At 39.4% G+C, this 17,080-nt stretch overlaps 1 protein-coding gene across 1 annotated transcript; it reads left to right on the forward strand.

Moving 5' to 3' along the window:
* Positions 1-1,568: 1,568 nt before the first annotated feature.
* On the forward strand, positions 1,569-16,777 carry CSRP3 (cysteine and glycine rich protein 3). The gene is made up of 6 exons (XM_074884251.1): positions 1,569-1,718; positions 7,992-8,123; positions 12,488-12,656; positions 14,007-14,142; positions 14,837-14,930; positions 16,079-16,777. The coding sequence occupies exons 2-6, from the start codon at positions 8,012-8,014 to the stop codon at positions 16,156-16,158; spliced, it is 591 nt and encodes a 196-aa protein (XP_074740352.1). The 5' UTR covers positions 1,569-1,718; positions 7,992-8,011; the 3' UTR covers positions 16,159-16,777.
* The last annotated feature ends 303 nt before the right edge of the window (positions 16,778-17,080 follow it).

Here is a 17,080-nt window from a genome sequence, read left to right on the forward strand (position 1 = left end):
TTTCTCAGCACTTTCTCTGTACCCCAACAGTGAGCTCAGTCCCATCCCAATCCCTCCTTGCTGCCATCTTACAAGAAATATTCATACCACATACACTGCACTGTCACCTCTGCTTTTAGCCTTATTTGATACAGGCAGAAGAGTTCTGTTAACTATCCGGGGAGGACTAAGAAGAGACGGAGTCCAGCTCTCTGGCTCAGGAAAACATAGTTCTCCAACTTCACAGCAAGGACCCTTATGAGGACAGGCTGAGAGAGTTGGGGGTGTTCAGCTGGAGAAGAGAAGGCTCTGGGGAGACCTTAGAGCAGCCTCCCAGGTCTTAAAGGGGCTACAGGAAAGGGGGGAGGGACTCTTGATCAGGGGGTGTAGGGGTAGGATGAGGGGTAACAGTTCTAAACTCAAAGAAGATAGATTTAGATGAGATGTAAGGAAGAAATTCTTCCCTGTGAGGGTAGTGAGGCCCCGGCACAGGTTGCCCAGGGAAGCTGTGGCTGCCCCCTCCCTGGAAGGGTTCAAGGCCAGGTTGGACAGGACTTTGGGCAACCTGGGCTAGTGGAAGGTGTCCCTGCCCAGGGCAGGGGGGCTGGAACTAGATGATCTTTAAGGTCTCTTCCAACCCAAACCATTCTATGATTCTGTGACCTGTCTCTGCATTATAAATTTTTTCCTGGACTCAACATTCAGCTATAGGCTCCTAAGAGTTTTCAAAGTAGCCTCAGCAAACAGACCCCTAAAATCCCGAAGTCTGACATGGATTTGGCATCTAATTTCTTTAGGCTCCCATGAAAGTGCCAGAGTTGAGACTCTCAGCTTCAGACATCTGGTGTGTAACCTCTCAGCTGTGAGGGCTCAGCCCTTTCACACACAGCAAAGTCCATGATACTGAACAAAGTTTCTAAATTCTGACATCCCTTTAGAAAACGAGAATTAGCTTCTAAAATCTTTAAAGCACTTCATGTTCACTTTTTACAGGGTTTTATTTTAAGTGCTTCATACGTTAATCTCCACTTCTTTAATATGTCTGCAGCATCATCCAGTTCCAAGGGGCTCAGTGAGGCAGGGCAAATATAACTGCAATGATTAGGTATGCTAAACATTACACATATTAATTAGCCATCTTAATGCCTAACACCACTTTAATCTTTTAATTTTTACTAGAAAGCCTAATTCTCTGCACCTTAAGACAAACCAGATGTATCTATCAAATCATGAATTGCTGAATAAAATTCTATGTGGTTTAAAACTGTTGAGTTCCAGCAATTCTTACAAACAGATTTTGACTTTTTTTTAAATAATTATGTTGGTAAATTACTTTTGGCAATGTCACCATTTATGAATAAATCCTCATTTCAGAAACCAATATTTTTATGATTGGCATTTAAGCCATGCAGTAGCAAGTATAAAACTTTAATCTTTATTTCTGATCTATTAGACTGCATTTAGGAATGGCCTCTAGGTGTAATCTGAGGGGCTGCATTGTTGTCCACCTACTCACAAGTGGACATAAGGGAACAAAATTCCAGGCTTTTGTCAGAGGTTATTTTCAGCTTGGTGATAGCAATGGCATTGCTCAGATCCCTGAAACTCTCTCTCTTTCCCCTCCCCTCCCAGCTTATAGGGCCGACAGTGGTGGCCACTGCATTTAAAGAGTGCAGGAATCCCTCGCGTTCAAACCCTTCGAGCCTTAAGAAAATACAGAGAAACATCAAGCGACTCTGGTAAGTAGAGTGGATCAGGTTCTGCCAAGACTGTCTGATATAAGGCTTGGGGATTTTTGTTGTTTAGTTGGTTTTTTTCCCTCCTAACAGGTGGTAGAAACAGCTTGTTGCTTGACAAACAAAAATGCGTAGATATAGCACAGAAACGCAAGTCCTGGAGAGCTGAGAGCAGTATTTTAGGTTTAGAGTAGCCAGCTGATAAGAGAGATTCTTCTGGGCTTTTGAGCCTGTTGAGTAGCTACTAGTGTTACAAGAACAGGGCTGTGGGGATCCTCGTTAATGATACACATCTTTTGACTATATGCAGAACTGAAGTTTCAGAAGCTTTTAAAAAATTTTGTCAGAAAGCTACATAATTATGTTTTCCATAAATAGTTTGTCTTTGTACATAAACTTTTTAAAGAATACAAGTTTGTGTGCTTTCATAGTTTCTCAGATAATAGTATTCTAGAAGTAAAACTGAAAAACCCACAAGAAATCCTCAAAATATTTAGTGTCAGTGATCAATTGATTTTATGTCAAATGAGAAGAAAACTTCTATGCAGACTCAACAGAAAATGGCTAGGTAAGAATGCAAGATGAAAGAATTCACATGTCCATCACTCAAGCATTACAAGGCAGCATGACTGGTCAAGTCTCCTGAAAAGCCTCAATAGTTAAGAAAAAAAAATACTTTGAAACGTTTTCTACGTAAGAGTAAAATTATTTCAAAGAATAAAGCCTTGTATGTAGATAAAATAATTCTGTGTCTGATCTCAGTCACCATGGCACCATTTCACAGTCTGGAACAGTTCTGCTTGGCACATAAAAGACTTCGTGCACGGATAAGGATTTCGAGAAGGATCTTGTGGAAGGACAAGTGAAAGTTGATAGCCCAGGATTAGGTCTGGAAAAAGGAACGGGTCGTTTGTACAGCAGGATGCAGTTTCCTACAGGCACATGAATCAAACTTAACTCTGAGCTTGTATGTGCAAGCTTGTGTGGGGAGGGGGTCGTTTTTTAAGTCAGAACTAAGTACCTTGTTCTAGTCTCAGGGTATCATGTTTTTTGGAGGCGCAATCTTAAATTTCTGCGGAAGTGTGCATCAAGGAAGTTATAAAGGAAATGTGGCATTAGTATGCTAGGAAATAATAGGTAACTTAGAAGGACAGAGATGAAAGCAAAGGACTCAGAAAAACTCAGCGTTGGCTGTCTATCAGCTTTGCAAATCACATGCTTGATATCAAGTCACTTAAGGTCTTTTGTTTCAAAAGGGCTTGTGTGTCAATGAAAAAAAAACAAAACCAGTATTTCCTTTCTTGTGTAGTGTAGAACTTCTCATCCCTTGATCTCTATGTCTTGGTTTACTGCAGAAATAAAGGAAAAATGCTAGTCATTATGAGATTGTGGTGAAGGCTAAATGTATGACACTAACTCATGAACTTAAAATTTACCTGTATCCATAGTCCATTGAATGCATTGGAATATAAGAAATATGATTATAAATAGATAACAATAGTGCTTCTTCATCAAATTACCTCAATCTTCAAACAAACATTTTCTGTGTTGTGAATCTCTTCTGCTGAGAGAGAATGTTTCAGCCACGGATCGGATTTTGACAAAAACACCTTCAGGCTTTTTGAGACGCAGGACAGGAATTGCACTTTACACTGCAGACACATCAAGATAAAACCTAACAGTGAGCGTTAGTTGCAGAGAAAGAGGAAAACTATAGCAGCATTTTATTGCTACTTTTATGAAAGAAGCTGTATCTCCTTATCCCCATGGTGCTGGGGACAGTCGAATGAGTCACTGGTGGTCACAGGACAGGTCAGCAGCAGAGCTGTGATTAGATACCGAGTGACCTCCTGGCTGCCTTGGCATTTCCTGCTAACTTCAGCTGGGAAAAGAGTTTCAAAGGTAGCCTTGATACTTGCATTTCAATGGAGAGAGTGATTTAATTTCATATTATTACTGTTTATTTATTAGGTAAGGAATCAGGATTCTTAGACTTTTAACTGAATCTGGACTGAACAGCTAGCTGGGACTAAAATAGAGGGATTCAAGGCACTTCCTATCCATCGGTCCTGATTCAGCACTTCTACCACCATTTCTACCAGTTGTCACCAAGGCCAATGCTTCCCGTTCTGTTTATGCCCTCCAAAGCCATCCCCGAGCACAGGTGGCACCCTGAGATAACCCTCCCAGCCACACAACACGTAACTTCTGCAGTCCGTTCAGATACGACATGAGCTCTAGACTATCAAATGCATAAGAATTTAGAAGGGAAAAGCTCACATTTAGCAAGGAAACACCAGAATTACTTTCAACATCTTTTTCACCTGCACCATGCTGTCTAGCACTAGTGCTGCCTTTTACTCCTCCACACAACTTCATCGGGCCAGTACTGCTTCCACTTCCCATTTAGATCAAAGGATCTAAACATATTTTTGGATTATACTCTTATCAATAGCACTCTGATTAGTGAGACACACGCTGTGACAGTTATGTGACATCCAGATTTGTACAGTATGACTAACAGCCCAACAGAAGACGGCTCACACTTTTTCCTGCCTTGCAGAGCACAGAAACACTTCAAAGGCTTCCTTGCTCTGAGGCTAGCCTACCTAGTAGTGTTACAAGCTCTAACAAGAAGCGTGTAATCCTTGGCTGCACAGCTAACGTGTATAAATTCTACTCCAGATAGTAGCTGCATTTTGAAGCTGAACAATACAAGCTGCTGAATACTATTAGAACAAGTCCAAGAACACTCCTCCAGTTTAACAGTGCCGTGAGTGCCTGCCAACATGTCGCAATACTACAACACTCAAAAGTTTCTGTCACATGTTTAATACATTTAGAATAGGTCCATTCTACTTCCCACTAGATCACCAAAATATAACAAGTTCCATTTAGCAGTCACTGCAAGTTAACCAGATTAAGGCAACAAAGATGAGGGAATTTCAAGGGGGTTTAGATAGTGACACTCAATGAAATTAAGTGGCATTAAGACTTTGGGTATATTCTTTTCTTATGACATATAGGAGATTGAGTTCTATTTGTACATTATGAGGATGGAGCTTTATCCACCATTATAATTTGGATGAGTAGAAAACTAGGAATGCTGTGTACCCTGTTGGATTTACTTGCTCCTGGTAATACTGCTGCACAAGCAGCATCCACAGGGGTGGCCACTGCGGTTCAGTGTTGGAGAGATGACCAAAGCAAGGACACAAAGAGTACGGACTTGCCCAGGTACCTCAACTCGCTCTCGAGCCAGCCAGCGCAGACATTGGGGCACACGCTGATGTTCTTACACCAGTATCCTTATGGGAACGTTTTTACTGTGACTTCTTTCTCCTAGAGCTTTGCATCAGGTGATGCCAAAAAACCATGGAAAATGTGTATACACGCCCAGTCATGTTGCTATAATTAGTCACAGGAGCAATGGCTCTTTGAAGAGCTCCAACCACAGTCCATAACAGCACAAGGTTCACTATCACACGTTGTCAGACTTTTTCAGAGATTATTTTTTTTCCCTTCAGCTAATGATGTAATTAGAGCTACTTTCCAACAAGTATGCTGTTGCCACAGACTGAGATGCTGGGTGTGCCTCTGAGGGGAGATGAAACAGCAGAAGGAGTTTACAGAGAGTGGAGGTGCAAACCGCTCTGCTCCCAGGCCACTGTGGGTGCTGCTCCAGCTGGGAAGTGATTCAATCGGAAACTAGATTTGAAGGGGAACATTGTGAACACCAAAATCGCATTTTAGTTTTCAAGAAAGTGTCACAAACCTGATTTTTATCTCCTGTCACTCCTCCTCCTCTTAAAAATGTTTGAAGCATTACTTGAACTATTTTTGTAAGAGGAAAAAGTGACACCAGTAGAAAAGTTCTTTAAAAATAGAAAAAAATACAGAATAGTGGAATGAGACAATAAGATTTTACCGATGTGAAAGATTTCTCCCTGTTCCTTTATATCCCATTTAAAAGAAATGGAAAAGATACTTTACCAGTGCTGCTCAGTAAAGCCTTCACTGAGTAAGAAGGGACCAAATTCATAGTCTGTTCTTCGCGTGCAGTTATTTTTGTTTCTTATTTCAGCTACATCAGATTTTTGCTTCTTACTCATTACATTACAGATAAAGAGTTAGAGGCAAGCTGAGTTTTCTTTTCCTTTCTGTATCACTACTGTTTTCTAACTGTCAGATCAGTTCAGCTCGTGAACAGCCTCCCAAGACAACTGATAGGGTCTGAAAGAGATGAACGACACGGTTGCTGTGTGACAGCAGAGGATTAGGCTGACTGAGCTGGGGAGGTTGTTCAGCTGAGTGTAAATCAACCTTGCAAGAAGGAGAGATTGGATCTTGCACGAGGATGATGGGTATGCTGTCTACTCCAGGTGACAGTCACAACAACGAATATGTAATTACTCAGGGTTTAAGGCTATACTAATAACCTCAGTACCAAAGCAGAGATGGTTGGATATGCTGGTATCTGCGTTGTTATCAAACACTGATTGTAAAACGTGCCCATGTTGTTGTATCTTCAGTGCTATTGCTTCAGTGTGTGCCCATGCTCCTATGCCACCTTCCTTTTGCTGGGCAGATGTGTCTTTTACACCAGTGCATGATTTTTAGTGTTAGTTGACAGAAAGAATTTCCTTCAGGTTCAGCTTGCAGAGCTGGCATGTAGAAATTGGTCATTTTATTTTGAAATTCAGAAGATACGGTACTGAAGTCACTGAGATGATGATAAACATGGGACATTAGTGTCCAATGTACAGACGTAGTAAGGTGTTAGTCTAAAATGCAAGCTGTTGAAAATACCAGCTATGTGACATCACTGATGCGATAGATTCCCCTCGCTCTCTCACTCGACCTCAGAAGAAAATTCTCAGGTAGCAGGCCTGGTTCAGCATTCAAAATCCTTTTTTTAAGTTAAGGATATCTCATGGTGAATTTAATGAAACACAAATAGCACAAGCAGGCTTCGAAAGAACTATAATAAGAAGGTGACTGGCTTTCCAAGAAGGAGAAGAAAGGCCTGCGCCAGGAGCTTGGAACAACCGATAATGCGATGTGCAGGTGACAAGATGACGTCCCAGTCTTTCCAGAAACGATGACTCAAACAAGAAAACAGAAGGGCAAACTGTCGGCTGGGGTTGTTTCAGATGCATGATAGCACAATCATCAGGAAGGGCACTTACTGAGCTGGCCGTCAGGCGACCTGAGCTGGGCTCCTGGCTCCGACGCTGCGCTCCTGTGTGACCTTGGGCAAATGACTTCAGCAGTAACTGGAACAGCAAGAACTGGAACAATAACCACAACCCTTTTTTTTTTTTCTCTCTCTAATGTTTAGATTTTAAAAACAACTGACAAAAAAAACCACACCTTAAGCACCTTAGGAACCTGTCTATTATTACTTTATAATAGCTGTACAGCACAGTGATCTTGCAGCTGTTTTATGAGGAATTCAGAAAAGCAAAGACAACATGTTTCTATTAAAGCGTCCCCTGAAATAACATCGTACATTGGTTAAACTTCAAGGTGGAATTATCCAGGTACAAACTGTATAAAATGATATCATACTGACACAGAAAATTGCCTTTATACTTGTCACTGAGGAAGCTCATGTGGCACTGGATGAACCAGCACTTGATTTGAAGAGGTATAAATAGTACTATACGCTGTCTCTTACCAGAGAGTCTAGGTAGAATATTGTTCTGTAGAAAGTTTAATGACAAATACTGTCCACACTTTCGCTTAAACTCCAGTAAAGCTTCAGAGTGTTTGTTAGCCTCTATTAAAAATTGCCTCACAAAACCAGATCAACACACATAAAGCAAAAACTGAGGGGAAAAAGGCTACATTGGGATACATGGGAGGGCAGGATTGAAAGAAAATTACTATTTGTTGGAAATAAATCCTAGATCCACTTTTCCAGAAGAGGTTTGAGTGATCCTGGCACCTTTTCACTGAAACACCTCACAGTCATTTCACATAATTACCGTCACAATACACCAACCTAAGGAGTATCATTATTTACAAAAGATAGTCACACAGGACAGAGGATTCAGACTGCCCCTGCCCCCTGAAGCACCAGGCCAGCACCCTCACCCACAGGTAAGAGACATTCCTGCTACTGCACAGCCATGTAGCATATTGCAGGTATGAAACTGCAGTTGACCGGAGAGGGGGGGGAAAAATAATAATTAGAAAAAAATAAATCCAACTGTTCTGTTGAAAATAATTCAGTTTTGCTGTTGTATTTATTTATGTATTTTGATTTTCTAGGTTACCCTTCAGCTACAAGGATGCCGAACTGGGGAGGTGGAGCCAAGTGCGGTGCCTGTGAGAAGACGGTGTACCACGCCGAGGAAATTCAGTGCAACGGGAGGAGTTTTCACAAAACGTGCTTCCTCTGCAGTAAGTTGGGCTACACTGTTTTCACTTCACAGTATTCCCATAGCTCTGTATGAATCTTCCATTAAAGCTAGTAAATTTACTTTTGTATTACTTCGCATGCAATAAAGCAGCTTCATAGTTTCCCCAATTCAACACGTTTGCTCACGGGACACCTACAGCAGGTTTTAAACCCAGCATCAGAGTGAAGTTCACACAGGGAAAGTTTTGTAAACTTTACACTTCTTACTTCTGGGGAAAATTCAAAGTAGAGGACAGTCACATGTTAATCATCCTATCCAAAGTACCTAAAGCACAGTGAGATGGATTCTGGTCCGGCACTCTCTAGAAACCTGAAGATGAAACTCGTTTCCCATCCTTTTAGTAACGGAAGGGTGGAAAATGACTGCATCTGTTTTCAAAGCAGCAGCCAGTTTTCTGAAATGCCACTGTGCCACTCCATAGCAGCTCTTAATAATCAAGCCCAGTTTTCTAGTCCCTTACCCCAAGCAATCTGTCTCTCAGGCTCCTGACTTTCCTTTTTCCAAACATGATGAACTGGATGATTTTTGTTAGGGACACTGGAGTGCTGCAGAATCACAGTATCTAGGTGGATGTCCAAGAAACCCTACCCTCTGTCCCACAACATAGCATATTACAGGTTTGTTTCAAGTTAAAAAGTGTAGAAGAACTAAACAAACAGCGCTCATAAGGAAGAAGTATGCCTCATTAGGATATTAGAGGAGATGATTACTTTTATGGTTAATCCTAACAATTAATTTCACACAGGAAAGCTGGAAGACATTACCCCGGTGTCACCAAAAATCTCCCACCAACAGCCTACAAATACCTCAGTCTCCTCTTTCCCCATATTTCATATAGTCCCATTTCACTTACTCTTTTACTCCACGCACCTCTTGTGTTCAGCAGATAGATTCTAGGAATATTACTTTCTCTACAGATGAATTAGCCCTTGAAAAATTAGAGAGACAGTATCAGAGTTCAGCTCTGTTTGCCCTTTATGTAGAGATTAAACAGTTTGATAAGAACTAAAGATAGCTAAATAGTTTATTTTGCAGACAACACTTGAGATTTAGTACCTTTTCAGTATGAATTCCAGCATGACAGCTTAGAAGCCATTGAATACAATTTTTCACCCTCCTTTCCTGTATGGATAGAGAATTCTCACTCTAAGGCATGAGATTGGTATTACATGCTTAGGTGACACAGTATGGCGCTATGCAGAGTCAGTCCAAGGGACAAACTTGAGTTGTCTTTGCTGTCCTCCGAGTGATGCCTAAAAGAGTCAGAAAAAATTCCCTCAAAAAGTTTTCAAGTAATCAACAACCTTCAGTCAATTCTTACAGAATGGTAAAAATGTCAGTTTTGAGAAAATTGAAGACTTCTTACTTCTTCCATGTGCTGCCTGTAACAGTTAATATTCGATATCAGAGAAACTATAGAGGGACATGAATGTGATAATTATAAGAAAAATTACCTCATGCTTGTGCTTTATCAAACACTAGAAAATGATATAGCAGAAGGCAACAAATTAGTAGACTCTCCAGTGTCTAATAAAAATAAAGAGCTGTCCTAATAGGGCATAGTTGACAATATATCTCCCTTACCTTGTAAGGAAACAAGATTAAGCTTCATTCTTAGCATAACTAATTTTTTTTAAAATGATTTATGATAAAAAAAACATATATCCATTAGCTCTGCCAGCTGTTTGTTTGGTTTGTTGGGGGGTGGGGGTGTTTCGTTTTGATTCGTTGGGGTTGGGATTTTTGTTGGGGTTAGGTTTTGGGGTTTTTTTATTTGCCTCATAGTTGTAAGTCTGAAGGAAATTATTAATAGGGTTAGATACTAAAAAAAGTATTCCCAGCAGAGTATGTTTAAGGTCAAAAACTAAAGATGCATCTAAGCCCAGCTGGCATATGAGAGGTATGTTAATTGGCTTTACTTTTCCCATGATTCACACACACTAATCAGCAGCTCTGGACAACTCAGTATCATGTATCATGTTCATGGGCTTTTCAATGAACCAATTATAGGATTTTATTTCTCAACAGAAGAAAAACAATCCTCCCTGACCTAATCTCAGGTACGGAAACAGTTAACCTATTTAGTGTAGCTTTATATCAAATATATTTAAAATATGTTTTATATTTTACACTATTTTTGATCAGACACACAAAACACACCAGTATTTTTTCAACCAAAAAGTTCAATTTGGGCAAAACTATGGACAATTCAAACAACCTGTTAACACAATAAGAATCAGACAAGCTAATCTATAAATCAGTCTCTTCACAGATTTTCCCTACAAACATTATGAGGAAGAAACTTTCCCACAAACCCTCCTTCCCGCGCAGATTGCTGTTTACCTACCTTGTTTCCCTGTCAGCTTTTACTCAAACCGCAGCTGTGACGGACATTTGGCAGGATCTCACGCCATCAACCTGAAACTTCTTAGTGCCGGCTCGCCAACAGTATCTGTTGGCAGATGACAGGTCTCAAAGTTATTTCAACAATAGCACTTCAAGGGCTTTTGCTCCATCTGTTGTGGTGAATTGATACTCTATCCCTAAAGTGCCAGAAATAGAAACACTTCATCTACTGCTAGAGTTTCCATCATCCCTTAACTCCCTTAGCAAATATAATTATCATGGCAAAGCAGAAGAGACTGAAGCACGATGCGATCAGGTTCACACATTTACAGAAGTCCCTCATTTTATTTCTATTAACTATAAAGGTCCTTGCAATTTTTTTTCCCCCTCTACACAGTAGTGACAGAATTAAACCTGCAATCATTCCAGTATCAACTTCAATTCCCTGATGTGGATGAATTTTAGACTCACAGCAGGACAGTTAAAACATAGGGGAAAAGGGACTAACTGAATGCTCTGCTGGCTCTTCTAGAGCTTGAACTTCCAACCACTTTTGATACTTCTATATTTCATGGGTTTATGTTGTTTACATGAGCTAAGTAACCTCATTTTCCAAGCTATCAGCAGCCCATGCACGACTGGAATGGTGTCTGTGAGGCATGCGCTTGTTCAAGGGAAGTTGGAAAGAAAGCTTATGCCTATTTTTTTTTTTTTTTCCTCTATCAACCACTGTTGACACAGTGAGCAATTTGTAAGAAATGTTGGAATTCTAATTTTTAAGCATAGTACATACCCCTGATTTTCTATAGGCACTCTGAACTGGAAGTTTCATCCCCTCTCAGTGGGGTGGGGGCTGCCTCACACCAAATTCCCTAAAACAGCGCAGCATACACAGTCGCCAAGCACACGAGGAGTGTAGCTACTATTTTTTTTCCCATTTAGTATTGTCCAGTTTCTATACGCATAAGCAGCGAGGAGATCCACTGGACTGGTAACAGAATTCAGGCTCTAAACACTGACCAAGTTTCAGACAAGCAAAGCACTAGGGAGTGACTGTTGTAGCTTCCACGGCCCCTCGATGATAACAACCACGCGTGAGACCGGCCGCAGCAACACTGGGTAGCTCTAGGTGTGGGTTGTGTTTCAGAACATGGTCACTCTCTTACTGAGATCCACAAAGAAGCAGCTGTTCGCACTCATAACTTCTGGTCCTTCCAAGCTGAAGCTTGGTTTCAAGTAGTGCTGTAGAGGATATAACTTGTATTCCATTAGGAATGTTGGGCATTCCCATGGCACCTTCTGTCCAAGTCTCCCAGACCTTTCCTAGCGAGCTAAGCCAAGCAGTATTTCACTATAATGAACATGACTAGGAAGAGGTCTCTGGTTTTGCAACAGCTATAATCATGCTCCTGCCATCCTAGAGGAAGTCTAACAGAGCTCAGACTACCAGTTATTTGGGATCATTGCTTTGCCTTGCACTACAGCTCAAACAAATAAAAAAACCCCCAACATATCCTGCTTGACTCTGGACATGGTATGCATGTTATATCCTCGTTTAGAAATAAGCCACATTAAAATAGCACGGGCTGAGATGAAAAAGCCACCACAGGCTCAGAGTGACTATTTTAAAAGGTGCAGATGCACAGTAGAGTCAACAGCCCTGCATACTTTTTTTTTTTTAAAGATTTGGGAGTTTAGGATGACGATCTCCAATCCATTTTAAGCTTCACAGATCTAGACCAATTTTCTTGACAAGCTTCTAAGTTTCCTAGGGTTAGAGTATAACTTTAGAGTGGCAAAAGAGCATGTTGTGTGCATGCACAACTATTTTAGCAACAGCTCACTGAAGTTTTATACTGACTACAGGCTAACACCCTCCTTTTTCTTTATTTTTAAAGATAAACAAAAATAAACACTAATTGTAATTATTCTGAACCACATAAATTCAAATTTGAAAATGCAAATGTTTATACATGCCTCTTTTTTTCCTGTTTTCAGTGGCTTGCAGAAAAGCTCTGGACAGTACCACAGTAGCAGCTCATGAATCTGAAATCTACTGCAAAACCTGTTACGGGAGAAAATATGGTCCCAAAGGTGTTGGCTTCGGACAAGGGGCAGGATGTCTCAGTACCGATACTGGTGACCATCTGGGCTTGAATCTGCACCAGTGAGTTAAATCCCACTGACAGCACCTTTTTTCTGGTACTACATGTTACTTAGCAGGCTATTTTAGATATTTTATTCTGTTTCCATAACAACATTTAGCATAAGTAGCAGAGCAGACTTTCCTATAACCTCTCCTTCAGTAGACACTGTAATTTACCAGTTTTTAATGATGTTCAGTCTCTTTAAGCCTTCTTTATAAATTAACTCCTCCTTCAATGGGCAATTATTCTGCAGCAGCAGCCTTTATATGTCACCACAGACGTAAATATTCACTGCAATTGTAATTTGCCATTAGTAGCACAGTGGTGAAATCATATTCACCATAGAACATGAGAATTAATTTTTTTCTCTCTCAGAGGCTAAAATACAGTTAAGTTTTACTGTTAGAGAAATCATCACACTACCACATACTGTTAACTCTCCTCTCAATGGCGGAAATAACATTTCTAAATCCTCCCCGTGGCTCGAATAACACGTACAAACACACCAAGAATATGTTTGAACAAAGGAATTCTAATGGAATACCATCTTTCAAAAGCACAGAATTATCTCTGACAGTACATTTTTATAGTATTTTTCTATGATTCTCAAAGCTGCACATTTCCAAATCAACAAGGTTTTAAGGAAACCAATTAACCTATATGCTGTGCAGGAAATAAAAGCTTAAATAATGTATTTAAGTGTAGCTCCTTGTAAGATACGAATCCATTACAGGCAGAGTTCTGCATCAAACTGTCACGTCCTGTAGATTTAATGACCTGTTGCAGTCCAACTATCCAATAATTCAAAAGTCATTCTGTGAAAGGCTTTAAGCTAGCACAAAGACAGAAAGCACAAAGTCCAGAAATACAAAGCAAAGCTACTGTTCCGATGTGCTTTTGACCCCAGGCCAGGTAAGAACCCCAGCTCCCAGTCCAAATGTTACAGGACTATTGAAACAACCGCATGCAGGATCTAATTTTTATTTTTCAGTCACTCAGTACCAGCAGATAGCCAGTTACAAAGAATAGAGAAGTCGTTCGCTTGTGTTTTCCCTCTTGCCTCTCAATAAAACAAGATTCTTTTTTACGTCCACTTTTCATTAAATATAGTATTTTCTGCACGTGGCTGCTGGCAGCTCCAAGTACTCACCCCAAAACCGGTAACATCAGCAGTTACAGTATCAGCTTTTCAATCACACAACACAGAATTCAATAGAATACTTACATTTTCTTTTTTTCCCTCCTTTTGCATGTCTAAGACCAGTAATTGAGTACTTTCTATCCCTTAGCAAAAAATCATGAAAGCATATTTCTAGAATTAAGGTAATATTTTAAGCAGTATTTTAAAACACTGAAAACTTCTGTTTTAGGGGGTCACCAAAGTCTGCTCGCCCCTCTACACCAACTAATCCTTCAAAGTTTGCCAAAATGATGGTAGATGTGGATAAATGTCCTCGTTGTGGCAAATCAGTGTACGCTGCAGAGAAGATCATGGGAGGAGGAAAAGTAAGTAGTTATTAGGGCACTAGAAAAACACCACGCTTTTATAATGATGATAAACTATAGCTAATAGGTCCCTGATCTTTTAAATTTTTACTCATAGTCTCGATGAAGAAAACATGAGGATGAATTAACAAACTGCTAGAGAGCCCGACGTACTTTCAGGTTTAAAACCATGTGCTTTTCGTAAGCCACCTTCAACTTCTTGCATCTTGTTGATGTCTGAAGAACAACTCCTGGCTACCTTACAGGCTGGCTCTTCTACCACTTTATGCTACTACCATCTCTGGGGATATTTATAATTTAAATATTGATTTGCAGTGGCAATTGCAGATATATTAGAGATCCTGTGATTAGAAAAACAAAAGCCTGTCTCACAGGACATACTAGATCTCTGCTCTAGGAACTCTCACTAGAATATTATCTCTGCACATCGAAGTGGCCAAAACAAGAATAGTATCTATAGCTCCCTGCTTTCTACTAGACCTTAATTAGTAACAAAGTCACTAGGTAAGATCTTGATATGGGATAATAAAGTAACTGACAAAAGACTAACCTAGAATGACTAAAATTGGAAGCCCTAAGGCCAACAAAACAATTTTAACCTTTTCACACCATAAAAAGCGGTAGTTCTTTGTTTCTTGTATCTGCTAGCTGTGCACTTTCTGTAACATACAATGAATTGTCTTAATTTCCTCAGCCCTGGCATAAGACTTGCTTCCGCTGTGCTATTTGTGGAAAGAGTTTAGAGTCTACGAATGTTACAGACAAAGACGGAGAACTCTACTGTAAAGGTAAGAATTGTCATGGGCTGAACTGGGTTATTGAGTCAATCTAGATTTAGCCTTTTTAGACCTAGTATTGCCATCATGACTTACCCTGTTGCATGCTTAAGAACTTAATGAAATTTCATTTTATCTTTTTTTAACAACTTTCTCAAAGTAAAGAAAAGAGCTATGGTAACACTGCAGTTGCATCTTCTACTATTAACATTTAAATTTTAAAGTAGTAACTTTTCTGTAAATACAAGCTCCTCTTAGATTTGTTCTCAGACCTCCTAACAGGAACACTGGCCGTATCTGCTGGGCAGACTCTTGTATCTGCACATTCTCACTCACTGAAAAAAAAAAAAAAAAAAAAAAAAATCCACAAAGATACAGACCTTCAAAAGTCATCCATTTAAGGTCACAGTCCTAATTTGAATTCCTGCCTGTAAAAGTTTAAAGATACTTCCATGATATCGGTAGCACAGAAGATACCACATTAATGATAAATTATGCATACAGATGTTCTTCTCAGATCAAGAAAGTTCACAGACTTCACTTGACTCTTAGTAATAGCTTAAGGGGAAAACATATGCAGTTTTTATATTCTAGGCTATTATACAGAATCCTAAAGAAGAATTCTTAAGTTCTGTGACTTCGGGTACAGTCTGACAACTGCAAGTGATCAAATTAGCACATTTGGAGAAATATGCTGACCATTACTATTTCCTTAGCAGAGCTGTGATAAATAACTATGCACACACTTAGTAACACAGAGTTAAAATGGAGTGGTTTAAACTACCACCAGTAGTTCCTGGACAACACTCTAGTTCTTTTAACGTCGTTTGAAAATCTCTGACTTATTACTCAGCCTGTATTACTCACACAGACCAAGTTTTACTGCATATTTTTGGACAAGAAAGTAGCTTTATTGCAAATGTCACTTAGATCTTAAGTACATACAGTTTCTTTTTTTTTTTTTTTTGGAGAAGATCAGATGTGACTTTTTAATTCAAACATGTGATTTCAGTTTCACTATTAGAATCTGTTGACACTTCTGGGAAAAACACTACTTCAGATTTCCTTTCTTTTATTAACTTAAATTTGGTAGTAGTACTAAAACCAGAAGTCATTTATATGAAAACATTCAGAATACTATTTACCTTCTTTTTCTGCAGTTTGCTATGCAAAAAATTTCGGTCCCAAAGGAATTGGCTTTGGTGGCCTCACTCAAGTGGAAAAGAAAGAGTGCGAATGAGAAGAAATGGATGCAACTGACTCAAACTGCTGTTGATGCCACCAACCAATAGCTGCCAAGTAAAACATTAAACATCACATACTGCTAAGAATATAGGGCATTTGTTTAATATTTTCCACGTTGCAGGAAAAACTTGTGAGCTTTTATCATAAGAAATTCTTTGAATAGCTTAAAAAGATACAGTGATAAACTAAGATTCATGTTTTACAGTAAATAAAGATTAAAAAAGTCATGGAACATTATTGCTTCTTGAACTAGTACTTACTACACTTTAGAATGGAATTTTAAAAAGTCAGCATACTGTCCCATTAAGATAGAGATACCCCATGGAGCATAAGGGGTCAGAGTGTTCCAATTTAAGCTGTATTTTCCTTTGTTCAGAATGTTATGCCATCTATATTTCTACCAATCTCCTAGTGGCGTTTTGAACATGTTAACATTTTTTGTTAGGGCAAAGTAGATATTATTTGCTTTGAGACAATTAAAAAGGATTTCAAATTCTTTCTTTCAAAGGGAGATATGTCTGAAGAAAAACAGCATTTTATTAGAATACAGTGTTGCAAGTTTTGTTATCGTATGTTTTCAAGCTACAATAAAGTACTGAAACTGCTTCACATTACTTCTACTTGAAATTGCTTGTGCCTTTATGTTCTACAATGTCTCACATAAACGCATTTCACCAAGATCAATGAAATGCTCCATTTCTTAACTACAAGAATCATGTTTCATTACACTACCTTACTCTTATGTTGTCAGTTCTATATGGTATTTAACTTTAATTTTCTGGTCTGTTTCCATGCTGGTTTTCATTATTCCCTACTTTGACTTCCATTCAAAACCACACTGCCCAGCTGGCCACTCCGGACTGATGTTATAGCCTTTTCTTGGGAACACAGCCGACATCTAGCTATTGAAGATCTAT

The sequence above is a fragment of the Strix uralensis genome, chromosome 15 (assembly GCF_047716275.1).
Source record: "Strix uralensis isolate ZFMK-TIS-50842 chromosome 15, bStrUra1, whole genome shotgun sequence".
Taxonomy (NCBI): domain Eukaryota; kingdom Metazoa; phylum Chordata; class Aves; order Strigiformes; family Strigidae; genus Strix; species Strix uralensis.